This window comes from Cercospora beticola, chromosome 5 (genome assembly GCF_033473495.1).
Source record: "Cercospora beticola chromosome 5, complete sequence".
NCBI classification, from domain to species: Eukaryota; Fungi; Ascomycota; class Dothideomycetes; order Mycosphaerellales; family Mycosphaerellaceae; genus Cercospora; species Cercospora beticola.
Window position 1 is genome coordinate 1,543,376 of NC_088939.1, and position 19,421 is coordinate 1,562,796.

Sequence of the window (19,421 nt, forward strand, 5' to 3'; positions counted from 1 at the left end):
CACATTGCCAACCTCCTTCTTAAGCTCCTCCAACTTCTCGCACACCGATGCAGTTCCCATATCTAGTTCCTCCATCTCATGATCTTGACGTCTCATCTCTCTCTCAATCTCGTTCAAGCTTTGTTCTTGCTCTCTTATTTGATAAGATAGGGATTCTTGACTTCGACGTGTATCCTGAATCGTTTTGCTCATTTCTTCTGTTTGCCGCAATAGAAGCTTGGACAATTCCAAGGTCTGGAGAGCGATTTTCTCCAAGCGGCTGAATCGTTCTGAGGCAGTTGTTGGTTGTTGCGATTGCATCAGCTCGTCGAGCCGGGCACGAGAGTTTTCGATCTGCTCTATCATATTTGTTGAGTCTTCCATCGTTAATCTCTCGGTGGGGATGAGGGATCTGTGGACTGTGGAGGGAAGAATTGTGAAAGGCGGCATTTTGAATAGTTTTGCTCGAGTTTGAAACTTTGGGTCCACCAGACTTCCCGAAAAGTATGCTCGATATGTGACTCCAGCAGCTCTGGACCAATAATTGTGGGCGGCTCAACGGATGCTCGAGAAAGATCCTTTGTAAGCAGTTCGGAGCAATATCTTGTGCTGCAAGGATAAGGTACTTTGCACGCAACACATGCGGCTGAGGGGAATCGAAACGCTGCTCGTATTGTCACAGGAACGGAATATGTACACAGGTTTTCGCTTAGCTCTGGTGCTCATTTGTACACTGTCTCCTCTCTTAAGCGGCCGTTCCTGCTGGCCGTCATTTGCTCCCGATGAGCGCTACTGCTCTCTGCGGCGCATTGCTCCCTCGCGGCTCCTGGTTCGTCTCAACGACACACGCCGTATTTCGTCACAACGTCCGCCGCTCCAGTGCTCGATCAACAACTCCACACGCCGACCACGCCGTCTCTTCGTCCTTCGATCAGATATCCGTCTCGGATTCGGACACGTTCTACCACTCCTGGTCGTGAGTCCTCCTCCTCCTGGTCCTTCAGCGTGCCCGCGCCAAGATCCCACTGCGCGCCATCGGTCTTGTCATACACCTTTACGACATCCTCGCCGGAAGCAGCAACAATGTGCCGTGTGTCGAATTGCATCGATGTTATGGGCGCGTCATACGCGAAAGCATCGTGGATATTGCCAGAGCGAAGATCCCATATCTGATGAATATGTTAGCAAAAGGGACCAACTACGTGAGGACTTTAATCTTGAACTTACTCGCACACTTCGATCCTGCGAAGCGGTGACCAAGAACATATCGTCAAACTGCAGCGCTGTCACAGGACCGGTATGACCGACAAGTTGTCGATGGACCTGACCGCTTCGCAGATCCCACAATCGTACCATACCATCTGCCGTGCCGCAAGCAAGTGCCGTGTCAAATACCTGCAGAGCACCAATGAAATCTGCCTCGGCGCCCTGGAGTCGCCCGCCAGTCGGTTTCCACCAACTGCCCTCAGTCGCAGCACCGTTCAATGCCGCGCCACTAGGGACAGAGTGAAGGGTCGCTGCTTGCGCGGCAGCCCAGAGTACGTCTAATGTTTGCACACATCGTCCTTTTTCGAGATCCCATTGTCGCAAAGTCTTGTCAGCAGAGCCAGAAACAAGGCGTGAGCCATGGAAGTTCAACGCCGTCACCTCGGCGACATGGGACGAGAGCGTGAACATGTGGCAGTCTCGCATTGCGTTGCCATGCACTTCCGGCTGCGGCGCTGATCCAAAGTCCGAGCCTGCAGGCGTGTATAGTTCTTCACCTGTGGCAGATGCACCTTCCTCGCCTTCGATATCTTCCGGAATGGGCTTTGAGTGGATGCTCGAACTGACGGCGGGAGTATAGTCTGCTTGGCTAAGATCCCAAAGTCGTATGCTCGCGTCCATTGAACCAGTCGCAACGATGTTCTCCTCAACTTGCAAACAACGCACGCTCGACAAATGTCCTTCCAGCATGCCCATGCATCTTCCTGCATTCAGGTCCCACACTCGCACTGTGTCGTCAAGTGCGGCTGTGACCATGGTCCCGAACGGCGCATCGAAGTCAAGTGCTGTAATAATGTCGTTGTGCGCAGGAATCTCTCGTATTCTTGACCCAGGCTCCATGTGCTCGTGCAATACTGGCATCGATATTCTTCTCGAGATGGCCTTTTTCCTCTTGGGTTTTGTTGGACTCTCTTTCACTTTAGGCAATTTCTCGTATATGCTTTCCGACATGAAGCCTGGGCTGTCTTGGCTCTTCTCATCATCGCCTTCTTCCTTTTTAGTTCCCATATTCGCCAAATCAGACGTCTTTTGTGCCAATACAGCTTCATCCGCAAGCTCTTCTTCCAGAGTCTCAAGCTTCTCTGCCGTTTCTAGCACTTCCTGCTCCAGCTCCCTCTCTTCATCTTCCAGGCCGGCCAATCGTCCCAATATCACTTTTCGCATAGTATTCAAGTTTGCGATTTTGTTGTCAATTTCTCGAATTTCGCTCGTACACATGGTCTTTCGAATGCCCATCATCTCTAGTCGATGCTCTAACCGATCTTTGTCTCTCTTCAACTTTTGCAATTTGGGAGGTCCAGCGATCGTTTCTTGTTCTGCGTCTTCCAGCAGCAGTTTCTGCCCAATACTGCCATGTCGGCTGTGTTTCTTTCTTCTCCCAGGTCTCCCAACGTCATCCTCGTCCGGCAGGCTCGCCTTGAATCCTTCAAATAAGCTGAACGGGCTACTACTTGCGGGGACATTCCGGATTAGTTCGTCAGGCAGATATGTCAACGCGCGATGTTCAATCTCGCTGGTGTTGAAGTTCGATCGAATGAGCTCGCGAGGATTGGCTTTTGCGAAGGAGAAGACGGAGCGCTGAATCGCAGGTCGTTGGGAGAAGCGGCGGACTGAAGACAGGGCATTGCGGTAGTGATCTTGGCCGGGAGCGTCGCTGGACGAGTGGCCATGAATGCCGGTGATGAGCTGCGAGGCGGTGGCGTGGACAGTGCGCCCGAACGCTTCGAGTTGGCGACTCTATCATGATGCATCAGTGGACTGTTTCACGTAGAGATGAACATGTCTCATACGTTCAATATCGATTCCTCATCGTCGTGGTGGTGCTGCTGCGACATCCTGGCGCTCTTCCGCGGCGATGTGCTGCGTCCTCGGCTGGCCATGTCGGGACACCACGGGCATGCTATGAAGCGCGCATCGCGAGGGAACGGCCAAGAAGGGTGTTTGTGCAGGTGAGAAGTGGTCACTCGACACTTTGTTTATGGTGAAAGCAACCAACGTCACGCCCGCCTCCTCACTGCGCACGACAAGCTTCCAAGCAAGCCGACCGGGCTCAGCTCCGCTCTAGACCTTCACTTCCGACAACGGCCTCGGAATCATAGAGACATATTTCTACCCATTGACACTCCGCTACGTATCAGCACTACTCGCTACAGCAGACATATCCCACCATGGACCACGCCATCGATCTGTCCGACCCAGAGAAGGCCCTCTCCCTCTCCAACATCCGCTACCAGCTCATCCGTCTCGAAGACACAGTCATCTTCCACCTGATCGAGCGCGCCCAATTCCCCCTCAACGAAGCGATCTACGCCCCAGGCGCTATATCGCTCCCAGGCAGCAACCTGAGTTTTTCAGACTGGGTCCTCCGCGAACAAGAGCGCACACAATCTCGCATCCGCCGCTACCAGTCCCCAGACGAATATCCCTTCTTCCCAGACGCCCTAGAAGAAGTTATCCTCCCGCCCCTAGAATACCCCAAAATCCTCTGGAAGAACGACATTACAATAAACTCAGAACTAAAGAAACGCTACGTGGAACAAATACTACCCAACGTCTGCCCGCAACGCGAACGTGCCGAGAAGTCACCCCTCTCCGCTCAGGAAAACTATGGCTCCGCTGCTACGGCCGATGTCTCCTGTCTACAATCTCTATCCCGTAGAATACACTTTGGCAAGTTCGTCGCCGAGTCTAAATTCCGCGAGGACCCCGAGAAATTTGTAAAATTGATCAAAGCGGCGGATCGCAAAGGCATCGATGAAGCGATCACGAATGCGAAGGTTGAAGAACAGGTCCTGAAAAGACTAAGAACGAAAGCCGAAATGTACGGGAATGATCCCATGTTGGACCAGGATGCACCGAAGAAGATCCCTGTGGAAGCTGTGGTGGCCATGTATAAGGATCATGTTATCCCTTTGACGAAGATCGTTGAAGTGGAGTATTTGATGCAGAGGTTACAAGGGACAGAGTGGGAATGAGGACTGATCTTTCGGGGAGGACTCGAGATAAAAGTCCTCAGATGAATGTGTTTGTCTTTGCGTTTCAGCGAGCTGTAGTGGCAGGTAGATCTGGGAATGATACCCATACATCGGAATGAAGACGGAGCTGTGCTTAAGGGGGGATAAAAATCTCACGGGCTAGTAGAGCTCTACACTTCTCTGCAGCCGCTGCTAGACGAATCAAACTGGGCAGGCATCTGCCGTCCTACCTGCATTTGCAACTGGACGCTGTGAGCTTTCGAGACTCAATATCTGGAAGACAGCGCAACAGTCTGGCTTCGAGTATTTCAGACACCCCCGTCGACTCCACAAAGGCGAGCGATTGCCTTCATGTCTCCAGTGTCAAGCGCGCGCTGTGGGAATCCTGAGACACAAGATCACAAATGAACTGTCGTTGGACTTGTGACCAACGCGAGCACAAAATGCGAATGAAGTCCACTAACGCACATGGAGTTGTTTTGACCCTGGCTGCGAACACTCATTCTGCAAATCCTGTATACAGACTCTGGTTTGCTTGAGTATGATAGCCGCGAAAACCTATACGCCTAACCTCTGCTGAATAATGGCATGTACGTCTTGAGCTCGTGGAGGTACGACCTGGTGATTTCAGCAATATTTTTCTGCTCTCGCTTGCATGCTGCTGTACGGCTCGATTGACGGCCATTTCGGCGGCCCCTGTACCGCGTAAGTGCTCTGAATGCTCACAATATGGAGAGCAAGACAGATTGAGGTGCATAGCATGACCCTTGGATGGGTGTAGCGTTGCAAAGTGAAGTGCAGCAGCGAGCGTGGTGATATCGTTTGGACGCATGCCAAGGCGCGGGGCATGCAAGATCCCTGCCGAAGTTCGCGCCTGCCCCAAAGCGGGCAGATGCGACGACGCGCTAGCGTTTGAGGTGCATACCGCATTGTTCAGACTGAAGCCTATTGTCTGAATAGTCCAACAATGTGACCATCCCAAATCCGGCGCCGGCGCTGGCTAACACCCACCACTGCTCACTTTTCCCTTTGTCCTCACCATCTCGACCTTCTCTCCTCATTGCGACACCGACGAGACGTTGCCTGCTACGAATACCGACGCGCCCTCCACTTGATTCACTACGCGCCCATCGAGACAACAAGCGACACCACCCGTCATGGCCTTCTTGAAACGGCTGTCTGACAGCCTCTGGGACTATGTCTCACCGCAGAAGCCGGTGAACACGACAATGCCGACACCAGGCACCGACATCCCCGCGACGCCCACCAGAAAGTTCTCACCAGGCGATGTGGCCAAGTTTTCCAGATCAATGAGCCCTATCGAAAGGGTTAGCGAGTGGCAATTTAATGCACCCACCACTCCTCGAAGCACGAAGAGGAAGCGTCTGCACACGCCCGAATATGGCTCAGGGCGCCGTATAAAGCAGCCCAAGATCGAATTGGAGGATACGGACTACTCGCCTGAGAGCGATGAAAGAGGACGTCTTGGCTCGCCGATGCATGAAGGTTTCGTAGAACGAAGTTCCCTCCTCAGAACTCCGTCACGGCGTTCTGCAACGAGGTCGCCATCTCCTTCTTTTGCGGAATACATTCGTGATGAGGACGAGCTGTCCGCAGATCTGCGTGTGGACGACGAGCAATTCAACGATACTCCTCCCAAGAAGAGGGTAATTCACATTCCAGCAGAGCTCAGTAGCAAGCACATCTCGACCAAAGAGCTGCGAGCCAAAGGATGGGACGACGACTACATTACCCTCATGCAGAGGATCGGACTGCGTGGCCGAGAGCCCATCCTCCCCGCATACATGAAGTTTGAGTACCGATTTTTGCCCGACGGACTGTTCCACAGCAGCGATGAAGAGGCGTTCATCAGCAGTCTGCGCAACGGTCACTTCAAAGCCGGCAAGGCACTCCAAAAATTGCTGGATCTTGGCGGCCACATCCGCGATCGCAAGGAAGTAGATCCACAGCATGGAAGGCCGGAGCTCGAGGTCAAACGCCACCTGAAAGAATACCTGAAGTGGGCACAGAACGACAGTGATCTCGACAGGCGAACCGCCATTCCAGTCCTGGTACAAGTCTACGCCGAAGCTGGCACTCCTGGCGAGGAGATGACAGCGATGGCCGAAGACAAGTGCCGTGCACTCATAAAGAAGTGGAAGACAGCACTTGAAGTCACTCGCTCAGTCGAAATGTCTCCCGTCTCTCGCACCTCGGACGGCACTTTGCTGTCCTACGAGATCCCAACGATCTACGCCATCCTCGCGTCAGATGCTATCGTGGCTACCATGGCATACACTGTCGACTCTGATCATTGCCAACCAATGGCGCTCTTCGACTACAACCTCAAGGATTACGATGTCTGGAACTCGCTTGCTCTAGCGCTACTCGTCTGTCATGTGCGCAATGTGCAGCTGCGCATCGCAGAGGACACCGACATTGGCATGAAGCAGCCCAACTCGAGCGAGAGTAGCTACAGCATGGACGAAGATGCTTGAACAGGTCTTGATGATCTTCAGCGCTTCCGGCGCACATTGCTTGACTCTGAGAGAACATGTGGGAGAAAGAGGAGGCTGAGATCGGGGACATCACACTCATTCACGCAACATTTTTTCGAGCGCACGCGCGCATTTCGTAAGATACCCTGCACTACTGAGATGATTACACGAGATTGTTTTATGCATATTGGAAGGAGGGTACTGAAATGCTCCACTGCATAGCTGTATATGGTCGCTGGAAGGTTGTTTGTAGTCACTAGATTCCCTGCTAACATAAATCGATTGCCACTTTGATCCACAGTGTCACTTCTCCTCTCGACGGGAGTGGACCTAATCAATCTACAACGACACATTTCACGCCCTACAAGTCTTCATTGACCCCCAAATGCTATACCGCGGTCGTTCCGGACAGTCAGAATATGCTGACATCAACAAAATGGCCGGGAAGGCGGGACGCACTCCGTCTTGGCCACCACTTCTCCACCTCCACCTCAAGTGAGATCTTGTGACCCAACATCCACTCGATCTCCATATATATATATTCAGTATACCAACAAAATAAATGGTTCACTCGAGGTCCAAGGCAGACCGAATCTTCGTAAGCACAATGCCTTCCGCTTCTAGTTTCCTCACAACCATTTTCTTGCTCCTACTTCTGAACATCCTTCCCACTACCGCCTCGACCTCCTCGGACCTCAAGAAGAAAGACACAACACCCAGCCCCTGGAACCGCCTCAACAACCCTCAAATAAGACACACCTCCCCTCCCACCGCAAGTCAAAAATCCTTCACAATCACCACCCCACCCGGCACCGACATCTGGCGTCCCGCTCCAGGCGCCGCAGCAGACAACTTCACAGCACCCTACGTCTACCGGATCTGCAAATCCTCCGACTTCATTCGCGCAGCCGTCACAGTCTCAGCCGACTGGCAAACACGGTACGATCAAGGCGGACTGGCGATTGTGTTTCCGAACAGCGGCAAGAAAGGCGCAGCAGCTGTCAAAGGGGCAAAATGGTTGAAGACAGGTCTTGAAGTGGAAAATGGAAAACCACAATTGGGTACCGTGGGAGCTTACGCTTTCTCGGACTGGAGTCTGAGTCCGGTCGTCCCTGCTGCGAAAGGACTAGGAAAATACGAGGCGCGGTTTGAGATTGAGAGGAATGGGAGTGAGTTTTCTTCTTTTTCTATTTTCTCTTCTTCGTTTCGAGCTTTCTTACTACGCATTGTTGTGATGAAGTTTTTGATGGGATTTGTTTTGAGTGAAAGTTGGTTTATTCGGATTTTGCGTTTGCTAACGGATTATTTTCGCGTGCGATCAGCGGATTTGTGGGTGTATAATGTTGTGAAGAATGATCGGTATCCGTTGAGGCAGGCTACTTGGGCGTTTTTGGAGGAGAGAGGAAAGAAGAATGCGGAGATTTTTGTGGGGGTTTATGCGGCGAAGCCGATCTTTACGGATGGGAAGCCGGATATGAATTTGACTGTTGAGTTTAAGAATTTGAGGATTGAGTGTTGAGGAGAGGTGTTCTGCATGATACTGGCGAGTCAATTTGACTCTGCTGGCCGCCATGATGGCGAATACAAAAGTTGCAACACGGCTGAATAACACTAGACCTCAGGTTGAAGACGAGACAACGATGATTGAAATAGATCACGAACCAAAAATCAAATACTGCGAACAGCTGAACGAGAGCTACCTATAGAATAACAATACACATTCTGGAAGCTGTCAACCACTATTCCATTCTTAGTCTAACATGTCTCCCCCTCCTCTACCACTCAGATCCTTAACAGATCACTCCACATCATCCTCATGAAACACCAGCGCCCTAACCTCAATACTGTCCCTCCCCTCCTCATTCTCCGCGCCCGGGATCTCAAAAGCCGAATGCGGGACTCTCTTTGCCCGGTCCTTATACTTCGCATCACTTTCCACACCAGCCTTATTATCAAAGCACTTGATCAAGAGTGCTTCCGCTGGAGTTTGATGATGCTTGTAGAACCATCTTTGGTTCTCATTATGTCTGACGGCCAAGGTCTCGCCTTTTCGGACTTCGTAGATGAGGCCGATGGGGACAAGGTCCGATTCGACGACGGTTTGGGCTTGGGCGACTGTGAGGGGATCGCGGCGGACAGTTTTGATGGGGCGCCTGGGAGGATGTTAGTATTGACGGGTCTGATGTTGCAGGTCGGTTTGGAATGAAGAGAGACTCACCATACGTTGATTAATTGCACGCGACCCTTCAACAATTTATCTGCCTCATCTGGAAGATGGAATGGCACGCGAGAAAGAGCAGCGGCATACGATTGATCGATGTGGACTCGACGAACAGGTCCACGAAGAGCAGCCTTGTGTTTGGCAGCGACAGCTTCCGCATCTTCTGTCGACTCTTTGTCTTTGTCAGCAGAAGCGGTGCGGGTATCTTGCACGGCTCGACGAATCGTGTGATCGAAGATGAATGTTCGTGAAGCTCCAGTGCTGCCACTCATTAGTACACGCGGATCATGTTTGCTGCTGGTTTAAGCTTACACGTCTTTCAACAACTGATCAACTTCCTTATAATAGCGATCTTTGATCTGATCATCATCGAGGAAGTCCTTCTCAACGCTGACGCTCGGCACGAATTGGAAGCCATGGCTGTCCAGTGTGTATTTATCTTCGTCGCCAGTAACATCGTGGATCGTCACGTCTTGTGTGTTGACCGGTCGCTCATAAGTCTCTGGCTTGCCAACATATGTTGGAGCTGGCGGCGATCCATCATCGTTGTCCTTATAGAAGTTCAATGTAGTCTGGACGTCATGCTTCTCAATCTTCTTGTGTTCAGTGGCGATGATTGGAGCAGATTCCGTTTGGCGGTACTCGTTGCCGAACGATTGGTGAACCGGGTGTTGGACTGCTGCAGTAGCCATGATAGTAGCGATGAAGTGTTGTTGACAGAACAGATATTGAGACACGCAGGCCCCAAAATCGCAAAGCACGACTGCGTATCTTTATACAGTGCAAGTATGGTTGTACCTAATGATTCGCAATGTCAAGGAACATATGTCAGCCACCAGAGCTCTGCAAGTACGCAATAGGGTATAGCTATGTGACGATGGTGATTGCCAATGCAACCAGCCAATCGATGCATCTCGTCAAACGGAGTCCAGTTCCTTGTCCTTTTATTGCTTACCAGCGGGGCCTCCACGCGTTACGCGCATTCGACAAATGGAGCTGGAATATGCACCATCTGCACATAATCTGGGGTGGCTGCCTATTGTGCATGCAGATCCCAGAGCTTGATTAGAAATGAGCTACGCGTAACACGTGAGATGCGAGGAACACGCTCTCGAGTACTGCAATTGTAGCAAACGACGAAGATACGGCATTGAAGAGATCACTCATACCGTTGCACTGATGCCGAGGCAGAACAGGATTGATCGTGTTCACCCTGGTGTTACTCCTCAACGCCCCGCTGCCATTCCAAGGCGGAGGGGCATCACTCTACGAGTCTCCTGATACCCCGAGAACCCATGCTTTGAAGGATGGCCGCAGCACACTGCCACCGGCTCCGAGCAGTGGCATGCCGGCTCTCGTTAACATGCTGCCAGCATTATGGCAAGGTCGCACGAGCTTGCACAATCACTTCTGCCTCTAGCTGTATAGTCGTGAAGGCCAATGCTGTCTGCCTGAACTCAGATCGCAACGTGAGCAATAGTTGTGATTGTCGTCCCATCATCCAAACTCTCTGTCCTGTCTTCAAGCTTGTAGCCTCTCCATCTGGGCACCACTTCAGCGAACAAGTACCAGTATAGCGTACCAAACACCAGTATTGCGATGCCAACAAGAGCGTATGCTGCGCTTCCAATCAAGCCCTTTTCTCGTTGCTTCTCGCTAGGAAAGAAGGGCGCTGCTAGGAGTGCAAGCGCAATGGCCATTCTTATAAGCACCCCAGGGACCCAAGCCTTGTAAGGTCGATGAATGTCGGGCCTCCGTAGACGAAGCCATAAAAGTCCAAAGGCTGTCGCAAAGGCGATAATCTGCCCTGGATATCCTTCAACTTCCAGGATGAAGGAGTAGACATCCCCTGTCGGAATCGTGAGGACAGAAATGGACGGAACATAGTTTATGATCAGGCCACCAAGTGGTGAGCCAAATGGCGCGTTTGAAGAGAGCATCCGTGACCATGGCATCAAGCCAGTTCTTGCGATTTCCTGATTCAGCCGAGAGTGGGCAAATGTTACTACCATAACGTTGCCCACAGCGCTCAATGCTACCATGAGTGGTAGAATGCGTCTTCCCACTGCGGTGCCGAAGACTCTCTCGAAATAAATTGCTGCGATCAGTTCACCGCTGCCTCTGATTTCGTCCAATGGAACAACCATGAAATATGCCACATTGACTAGCAAGTACATGCCGCAAGCGGTTGCCAGTGCAGTAAACGCTACTGATCTCAAGGTGCGGACCGGATCTTTCACTTCATTGAGCACATTGTTGACGTTGTTCAATCCAGCAAAGGAGTAGAAAACCTTGAGGATCGAGGTTGCAATTGCGCCCCACGACCAAATGCTGCCTTGCCATAGGCCAGCCCAAGTCCAGTCGAGATCTTCAGTCTTTGCGAATGTTGCCGGCACATTGCTGGGGAGCTGTTCTTCGCGTTTGAAAAGGACGACAAATAGGCCGCTCAAGATCATGAAGACGATCAGACCAATCTTGATCCAACCAAGAAAGTTCTGAATGCGAATGCCAGCCTTCATGAAGACTGCATGTACTACAGTGACCCATGTTATCAGACCGACTGCGAGCGTTTGCTTGATGGAATCCGTTCCTTCCACGCCCAATGCGAAGAGCGTGTACTGTGCAAAGACTATGCAGTTGCTTGCTGTGAAGCCCAGAAGAATAGCTTGTGTGGCAATGAGGACCGTGACCAGGTACTTGGGTTTTCTGTACGTGAATTCGAGGTAAACCTTCTCGCCACCACTCCGGGGCAACATACAGCCGTATTCCAGAGACACGGCAAGGCCGAAATACGCCAGCACAGCGCCGACAATCCATAGTGTCAAGCTGAGCCCTGTAGAGCCGACTGAAGCGAAGATCACTCCCGGAGTGGCAAATATACCAGACCCGAGCACACGACTGATAGTCAGAATATAAGCGCTGCTCCAAGTCAAGTTTCGTCCCAACGCGCTCGTCTCCGGGAGCACATCTGCTTCGAGATTCGAGGGTGCCGGCTTTGGCTCGTACGCAGATGGTTCATGATGCTCAAGGTCCGAGACAGATGCATAGCTCTTGGTGTCACTTCCTGAAGCGGGCGAAAGAAGTGGCGACGCGTCGTTTGTGGTGTCTGCGGCCGGCGTAGACATGGCTATGGTATAGAGATGGAATAGGAAGTAGCACGCTACATCTTCCTGCAGCAGAATGAGTAGTCAATAGAGCTCGCAAGCAATTGTCAGCAGGCAGCAAGGTCAGATTGCTCAAAGTTGTGCTGGATCACCTCATGGTGTTTCGTGAGCGTTGGTGTCAAACCGCTTGTGCACTCCCCTGTGCCTACATATTCCATCGCGCCGGATCGCATACCGGCGCAGCCGCCAACTCTGTTGCTGCATTAGGACGTGATTCGCTGTGTGGTTGATATGGATGGTCGCCACCCGGTATGGCGCCATTCAAGGGCCCTTTGACGAACGCGACTCCTGCGACGCGTTCTGTTGTACAAAACCCGTCACGCTGCCCCTCGCTGGTCTGGTGAGGTTCGGTCGTCGCGCTATCACCGCGGCAGTCGGGGAGTCCGCCCCGTCCGCCGCCCCAGCATTTTCAAAGTCCGCTGCCGTCGGGTGATGCTTGTTGTTGCGAAGGTGTTGCAAGCTCGGCTCGGCTGGGACAGCAAGCTGCAGTCTCACGACGGCTGACCACCTTCCTAGACACTGTCTTGCAAGCGCAGGCCACCACGAACGAGTAGAACCAGGGCACAGCTGCTTCACTTGCCGGCTGGGCATCTCTCATCCATCACCGCCTCTCCACCTTCACGAACTTACCACAACCATCTCTCCACCACAATGTAACCCAACGCCGCCAAGACACTCTGCTTATAGCAGCACGTCTTCGGAACCTCCCCCGTGCACTCGTACGAATCGTATCGAGCGCTGGCAAGTGACGCAATGCCTGCCGATCGGCAACGTAGCGCCGCGCGCGACCCGAGCCAGAGGCCAAAAATACACCTTCGATACAACTTCAGTCTGCTAGCGACTTCGTATTGCCACGACACTTCTGACACGACGTGAGTCGTGAGCTGTGGGTAAGACATCATAGAGCAGAGTTACGAGCAGAGCATGATCACATATATACGAAGAATCCCTCGCTCGCTAAGGTAGGTCATCATCCCGCAACAAGCATACCAATCCACCAGACAAATCTCCAATCAAGACTTCAATACATCTCCACCACAACACTATCCATCCCAAAACCAACAAAATGTACTACTCTACTATCCTCGCCGCCTCTCTGGCCTCTATCGCAGCAGCAGCACCAGCCAAGCGCGAGTCCTACGCCGCCGACCTCCCAGGCACCTTCGAAATCTCCAACTTCGTCTTCGGCTGCACAGTCGGCTGCAACTACAACTTCGACCTCACCGTCTCGGGCTCCGCCGAAAACCACCCAGCCGTTGCGCCAACATACGTCAAGTGCTCCGGCGACCTGGAGAGCACCGACTACGTCCAATGCGGCGATGTCAGCGAAACTCAGCGACTCTACGCATACATCGAGAAGGACACCAACGAGCTGCACCTCCAATACGAGGTCCAGAACTACAACACTGGAGCGATTTACCGATACTACGGCGAGGAGATTGTCTACGCGGCCACGAGCGAGGATGCTGATAAGCAGGAGGAGTGCTTTGAGGTTAAGGAGAACCGTGCTACCGGTGTCCTTTAAATGATTAATGCAGGAGAAACTCAGCATCATGATGATTAACGAAGGCATTTTTTTGCATAATGTAACCGAATAGACAAAGTCAACAGCATTGAGATGCACTGTACGCTGGGATGGTACAGCATAACCCATCAATCAAATCATATTGTCTACCACGATCCACCACTACACTTTGTCACATTTCCATTTCTACTCTACCTCACAAAAACATCGCCTCCCCAATCCTTCCTGTCTTGCTCATAGAATCCCACAATCTCCTTTGCAATGTTTTCCGGGTTGCGAGTTGGCTCTTCAGGACTGACCACGCCACAGACTTTGATCACTCCAATGTGGACTTGCTCGCCAAACGCCTTTCTCAGAGAGTGAACGACGTTTTGCTGACAAGCCTTGACAGCCGAGAGCGAAAGCAAGTACGGCTCAGGCTCTTCTGGCAAGTGGCTTGAGGTAACAATCAGAGAAGGTGGGTGAGATGCATCAGCTCCGTTATGTTTCTGGAGTACAGGGATGCACCACTGTGCTGTGATGTAGAAAGCACCGGTTGTGATCTGAAAACAGGCGTCAGTCGGAGACCGTGTACTTTGAGCTTTTGCGGTTCGTGATGAAGACTTACGTGGAAATCTTCGATAAGCTCTTCAACCGGAGCTTTGAGAGGTTCGCTTTGACTGATCCTTGCGGCGTTGAAGAAGACGGTTGACACCTCGCCTAGCTGTTTGATTGAAGCGAACGCTTCTCGAAGCTGGTCGAAATTGGCGAGGTCGACTGAGATTGTTGTGACTTGTACCTCCTTTCCAGCCTGAACGTTGGTCGATATTAGCAAATGTTCATGCTATGATGTGTTAAGTGACAAACCTCTTTCGCAACATCTTCCACTTCACGTTTCTCCTTCTCCAAGCGCTCAGAATTTCGCGACAGCAGAACAATTTTGCTGAAATGCTTCTTTGCGAAGTGTTTGGCAGTGGTGAGGCCGATGCCTGGGCCACTTCCGAGTACAACGAGGATGGGTGCCATTGCTGGGAGACGTTCCGGGAAGTGATGTGAGTGAGGAGTAAGATGGTTTGGACTACTTGGATGGGAGCGGAATCCATGCATTATATAGCCTTCCATGTACTGGCAACTTCCACCAGCTGACATGAGAGACGACCTGGTGCACTCAAACTGGTACGGAGCCATGCTTCCTAAGCTGAATCCATGGCCTCGATACGTTTCCTAATCTGGAAAGAGATGGATCGACAGGGATGTGTGTGTATAGGAAGCCATGGCATTGACATTCGTCCGCGGTGAAGCTCCGTCCGGTGGATGCGACATTAGTCAGTATCGCCTTAGTCAAATGAAGTCCTCATGCCTCCGCGGTTACTGGATGACGTTGTAATCAGATAGGATTTTCAAGTGCTCAGAGAAATGGTGGAGCTCGCTGTCGCTGGTTCAGAGCCATAGCAAGCAAGAAAGCACCGACTTACGCTTCGAGGTGGGGCCTCAGCGACGATGGTTTTCGCGCCGTGCGCCTGCGCTGTCAGCCAATATATCAAGGCACGAGCGTATTACATCTCAGCTACGCATTACGCCAATCACTTGTGTCGTGCAATGTGAGATTGCTACGTGTGTGCGTAAGATATACGTAGCCTCGCCAGACCTCACCTGGATACATGTATTATGGAGATGGCCAGATGACGGCGCAGCGTCTGTTTGCAAAATGCTTACGAATGCTTATGTCTATCAAGCAATGTCATATCAAGAGCTTGTACTGTATGTTGAATATGATCTCGTTGCGAACGGGAGCGGCTGTGTAGGTGTTGCGTGGTAAGGCTTTTCCAAAAGCGCGTGCGTGTGCGATTGATGCTGGCAACGTGTGTAGAGTGTCGGATTTTTGTTTCTAGATGGCCGGCAAGAACAAGTCAGATGGAGTGGTTCGCTGACTCTGCAGATGAAAACCTGCGTTGCATGGATGACAGCTGAGGTCGGTCTGGCTTCACGGGAAGATGGCACTGTGGCAGTGGCAGTTCCCAGTGATCGTGCCAGATATCGTAGCTGAGGTGCCATAAGTCGAGACTGATCCAGCGTCTCTCCTTCCCGTCCAACTTCGTTGCTTCCTAGTCGCAGACGCCATCAATCGTCTGTTCGAGCACCCCCTTTGAGCGCGTCCGCACCATGTGACCAGCAAAATTAGCACACTCTCACACTTCAGAAGCAGTGCGCCGGCCTCCGCAGCTCTTGCGCAAGATGAAATCCACGAGAACCGGGAGACGTCCTTGTTCACGGTCTCGACCTCACGCCTTCGGAACACGAATCTTGCAGCGAATTGTTCTTGTCAAGTGGGATGATGAGCAGGCCAGCACGATCTCCACAAGACTGTTCTCGAAGTTCGCCAAAGATGAGCACTAGATGAGAACTCTGTCAGCTTCATCACGCCTGTAGTTCATTGCGGTTCTGGCCCAGCAATTCTGCGCGACAAAATGAAGAAGAAGATATCACGTCTTGATGATGACGACGTATCTCACCTAGGATGTAATTCCGATAACTTCTGGCGAAGCATGAAGGTGGACTATCGGAATGCTACGTTCACCGCAGTTGAGCCTCGATTGACTTGAGTCGGCCAGGCGGAGACTTCATACGAATGACTCGATGGACCAGCTGCTGCGACTGGTTGTATTCTCTTTGCCATGTTCGTCCGAGACTCGGGAGGCGGCCAGATAGATTCCGCCAAAGCGACATCAGCGAGTACACCGAACGTACATGATCCACCCCTCCCACTGCAGCGGCAGTAGTCTGCGGTTGGTCCATACATGCACAGCATGCACTTACTGTCGGCACGATTGCGGCATCCTTGCGGACTGGTCCACCATCCACCTGCTCGTGAACGTCTTCTTTGAGCTCGGCGGAGCGGAGGTTAGGGCTCCAGCGTCCTGCGACAGGTTTTCAGCGGCTCCGCAGGACTTGCACTTCGTCTATGCCGCCCACATACCCGGGTGTTCACTGCCACGTGCCAGTCCTCAGGCCCCTGCCGCACATGTAATGGCTGTCGACGTGGAGTGGCTCCTAAAGCACTCGCATGCGGCTTAAAAGCATCGTGTGCATTGTGGCGCTCGTTGGTCGCTCAAGCCCCCAAGAGAATCATCTTGTGGCGTGAGCTAACATCGGTCCTTCTTGCTGTAACTATCGATCTGACGGTGATCGTGGTTGCCGGAATGTGCTACTATGGACTTGAACTGGCCATCTGTCTGTCTTCAACAAGCAATGTGGTTGCCATGAGTAGGGCATTTGTTGGCACACTTGTACAGCTTTGACTGCCTGTATCGTCTTTTGGGAAGGTTGAAGCATGCTTATTGAGAAGTCCCGTCAGCGTGGCGGGTTGCCGGTTGCAGGGCATTGTCACGACGAATCCTGACAAGCAGCGAATCAAAATGCAAGATTTCCGATTTGCTCACGCACGTTTATCTGCCCTTGGGCCGGGGTCTATGGCGAGATCTGTTTCTTTTGCGACCATGGGATACTGCTTTAGTATTGGTTGACCCCAAAAACGACCCCAGATCCCCGCGTCAAGCCGCCAATCATTGCCGCAAACGCGTGCTCTAATGACGACGGCGCTCATGTTTTTGTGGGGTCTCATGTGCCTACATCCGCCTGACCTTCCATCAATAGCAGATTGTTGTCCATGGACCCGTCCGAGACACGTCTCGATGCACCTTCTAGCCGCTGGACCAACCCCTCCGAGGGCGGCAATGGAAGCCCCGCCGAGGAGTATATGATCATGGACATCCGTCGTGTAGGTGGTGAGGTATTTTCTTTGCCATTGCAATCATTAAGCGAAAATCTGCTACCCCTCATAGCCTTTCGATCAGAACTAAGCAATCGCCGTACAAGATGGGTTCAATTCCAGAGGAGAAGATTCCATACGTGGACGTTCTGCTCGTTGGAGCTGGATTTGCTTCTTTCACGCTCTTGAACAGACTACGAAAGCTTGGTCTTTCTGTTGAGATTTACGAGAAGGGTGCAGCGAGTGGTGGCATCTGGTGTAAGCTTGGGATCTGTCTGTACGCCTCTACTACGGTACTTACTAGCGAACAGATTGGAATTGCTATCCTGGCGCTCGCGTCGACTCAGATACACCGATCTATCAACTCTTCGACAAAGAGCTTTGGGAGGACTTCACATACAAGGAGCGCTATCCCGCGTGGCCTGAGCTGCGGAGATATTTCCAACATGTTGAGAAGAAGTGGAAGATCAGCGAGCATACAACATACAACAAGCAAGTAGACACTGCTACCTTCGACGAGAAGACGAATCTATGGACGATCGAGACAGCAGACGAGACTAAAATCCAGGCACGATGGTTTATGCCTTGCATCGGCTTTGCGTCTAAGCACTACTCGCCACCTTTCCCCGGACTCAGTAACTTCAAGGGAGAGGTCTACCACACTGCGAAGTGGCCACAGCATGGTGTGAACTTCCGCGGCAAGCGAGTCGCCGTTGTCGGTACTGGTGCATCAGGAATTCAAACTATTCAGGAACTCAGTCCGAAAGTTAAAGAAATGACTGCTTACATTCGCACGCCCAACTTGGCCCTCCCCATGAATCAGAGGACGCTTGATCCAGAGGAAGAGCAGCGGAAGAAGGACGATGGCACATACGAGAAGGCCATCAATGACACACGCAAGACATTCTCAGGCTTCACATACGACTTCGTCGACAAGAAGACCTTTGACGACTCACCCGAGGACCGCGAGAAATTCTACCACAAGCTCTTGGTCGAGGAAGGTGGCTTCAAGTACTGGCTGGCCAACTACTCCGATTTGCTCTTTGATGACAAAGCCAATGACGAAGCCTACAACTTCTGGCGTCAGACTGTTTTGAAGCGTGTCAAGGACCCAGAGAAGCAAAAGATTCTTGCACCCGAGAAGAAGCCTCATCCATGGGGCACCAAGCGTCCATCGCTCGAGCAGAACTTCTACGAAGTCGTTGACGAGCCTCACGTCGAGATCATCGATATCAACGAGAACCCAATCGAGGGTGTTGAAGCCGAAGGGTTGAGAACACCGAAGGGTCTCAAGCCTATTGATGTCTTGATCCTCGCCACCGGCTTCGATTCTGTGACTGGATCCCTCGCACAGCTGAATATCCGCAGTGTCAACGATGAGACTATCGCAGATCACTGGAAGGATGGCACGAAGACATCGATGGGAATTTCTATTCCTGGCTTCCCGAATATGTTCTTCCTTTACGGCCCACAGGCCCCAACTGCTTTCTCCAATGGACCCAGCTGCACGCAGTTCCAAGCTGAGTTTGTCGAAGAGGCCATGAAGAGAATTCAAAAGGACGGTATCACCAGGTTTGAGGCTACACCTGAGGCTGAGGCGGATTGGTGTAAGAGGATGTAAGTCTACCCTTTCCCTATTCATTTCACAAATACTGCTTCTGTAGCGGAGGAGAAGAGACAATGCTAATATATATGTGCTCCACAGGAACGAGAAATGGGACGTCACCCTCTTCCCGATGGCCAAGTCGTGGTACTCTGGCGCCAACATTCCCGGCAAGAAGGTCGAGCCACTTAACTGGGCAGGCGGCATGGTCGAGTATGTCGACTCGTTGCACAAGAGCTTGGAGAATGATTATCAGGGCTGGAATGTTCAGAAGGAGCCTGCGAAGGCATAGATTGCTGGCGACAGCGTGAGATGATTTGAACGATATTTCTTCTGTTTTATGAGCTATGAATTTTGTGTTCTTCTGCAAGATTGTACAGTTCTCGTTCTTTCTGAGCTACGCCATTTATATGTTGTATTGTGGTGTGTTTAGACACATACA

At 51.8% G+C, this 19,421-nt stretch overlaps 9 protein-coding genes across 9 annotated transcripts; 5 read left to right on the plus strand and 4 right to left on the minus strand.

Annotated features, from left to right (window-relative positions):
* Nucleotides 1-866: 866 nt before the first annotated feature.
* On the minus strand, nucleotides 867-3,125 carry RHO25_007863 (uncharacterized protein; the record flags this gene model as incomplete). Its single annotated transcript, XM_023600030.2, has 3 exons — nucleotides 867-1,148; nucleotides 1,207-2,982; nucleotides 3,036-3,125. 3 exons carry the CDS (start codon nucleotides 3,123-3,125, stop codon nucleotides 867-869), a joined length of 2,148 nt encoding a protein of 715 aa, XP_023449212.1.
* A 288-nt stretch (nucleotides 3,126-3,413) lies between these two features.
* On the plus strand, nucleotides 3,414-4,220 carry RHO25_007864 (uncharacterized protein; the record flags this gene model as incomplete). The annotated part of the gene is made up of 1 exon (XM_023600031.2): nucleotides 3,414-4,220. The coding sequence occupies one exon, from the start codon at nucleotides 3,414-3,416 to the stop codon at nucleotides 4,218-4,220; it is 807 nt and encodes a 268-aa protein (XP_023449215.1).
* A 1,157-nt stretch (nucleotides 4,221-5,377) lies between these two features.
* RHO25_007865 (uncharacterized protein) lies at nucleotides 5,378-6,718 on the plus strand (the record flags this gene model as incomplete). The annotated part of the gene is made up of 1 exon (XM_023600032.2): nucleotides 5,378-6,718. One exon carries the CDS (start codon nucleotides 5,378-5,380, stop codon nucleotides 6,716-6,718), a length of 1,341 nt encoding a protein of 446 aa, XP_023449216.1.
* Nucleotides 6,719-7,325: 607 nt separating this feature from the next.
* On the plus strand, nucleotides 7,326-8,237 carry RHO25_007866 (uncharacterized protein; the record flags this gene model as incomplete). The annotated part of the gene is made up of 2 exons (XM_023600033.2): nucleotides 7,326-7,887; nucleotides 8,041-8,237. 2 exons carry the CDS (start codon nucleotides 7,326-7,328, stop codon nucleotides 8,235-8,237), a joined length of 759 nt encoding a protein of 252 aa, XP_023448584.2.
* Nucleotides 8,238-8,516: 279 nt separating this feature from the next.
* Nucleotides 8,517-9,631, minus strand: RHO25_007867 (uncharacterized protein; the record flags this gene model as incomplete). The annotated part of the gene is made up of 3 exons (XM_023600034.1): nucleotides 8,517-8,871; nucleotides 8,937-9,200; nucleotides 9,252-9,631. 3 exons carry the CDS (start codon nucleotides 9,629-9,631, stop codon nucleotides 8,517-8,519), a joined length of 999 nt encoding a protein of 332 aa, XP_023448583.1.
* Nucleotides 9,632-10,396: 765 nt separating this feature from the next.
* RHO25_007868 (uncharacterized protein) lies at nucleotides 10,397-12,064 on the minus strand (the record flags this gene model as incomplete). Its single annotated transcript, XM_023600035.2, has 1 exon — nucleotides 10,397-12,064. One exon carries the CDS (start codon nucleotides 12,062-12,064, stop codon nucleotides 10,397-10,399), a length of 1,668 nt encoding a protein of 555 aa, XP_023448586.1.
* A 1,105-nt stretch (nucleotides 12,065-13,169) lies between these two features.
* On the plus strand, nucleotides 13,170-13,628 carry RHO25_007869 (uncharacterized protein; the record flags this gene model as incomplete). The annotated part of the gene is made up of 1 exon (XM_023600036.2): nucleotides 13,170-13,628. One exon carries the CDS (start codon nucleotides 13,170-13,172, stop codon nucleotides 13,626-13,628), a length of 459 nt encoding a protein of 152 aa, XP_023448585.1.
* A 191-nt stretch (nucleotides 13,629-13,819) lies between these two features.
* Nucleotides 13,820-14,633, minus strand: RHO25_007870 (uncharacterized protein; the record flags this gene model as incomplete). Its single annotated transcript, XM_023600038.1, has 3 exons — nucleotides 13,820-14,170; nucleotides 14,236-14,418; nucleotides 14,475-14,633. The coding sequence occupies 3 exons, from the start codon at nucleotides 14,631-14,633 to the stop codon at nucleotides 13,820-13,822; spliced, it is 693 nt and encodes a 230-aa protein (XP_023448847.1).
* A 2,850-nt stretch (nucleotides 14,634-17,483) lies between these two features.
* Nucleotides 17,484-19,271, plus strand: RHO25_007871 (uncharacterized protein; the record flags this gene model as incomplete). Its single annotated transcript, XM_023600039.1, has 3 exons — nucleotides 17,484-17,634; nucleotides 17,688-18,993; nucleotides 19,082-19,271. The coding sequence occupies 3 exons, from the start codon at nucleotides 17,484-17,486 to the stop codon at nucleotides 19,269-19,271; spliced, it is 1,647 nt and encodes a 548-aa protein (XP_023448582.1).
* Between the last annotated feature and the right edge of the window lie 150 nt (nucleotides 19,272-19,421).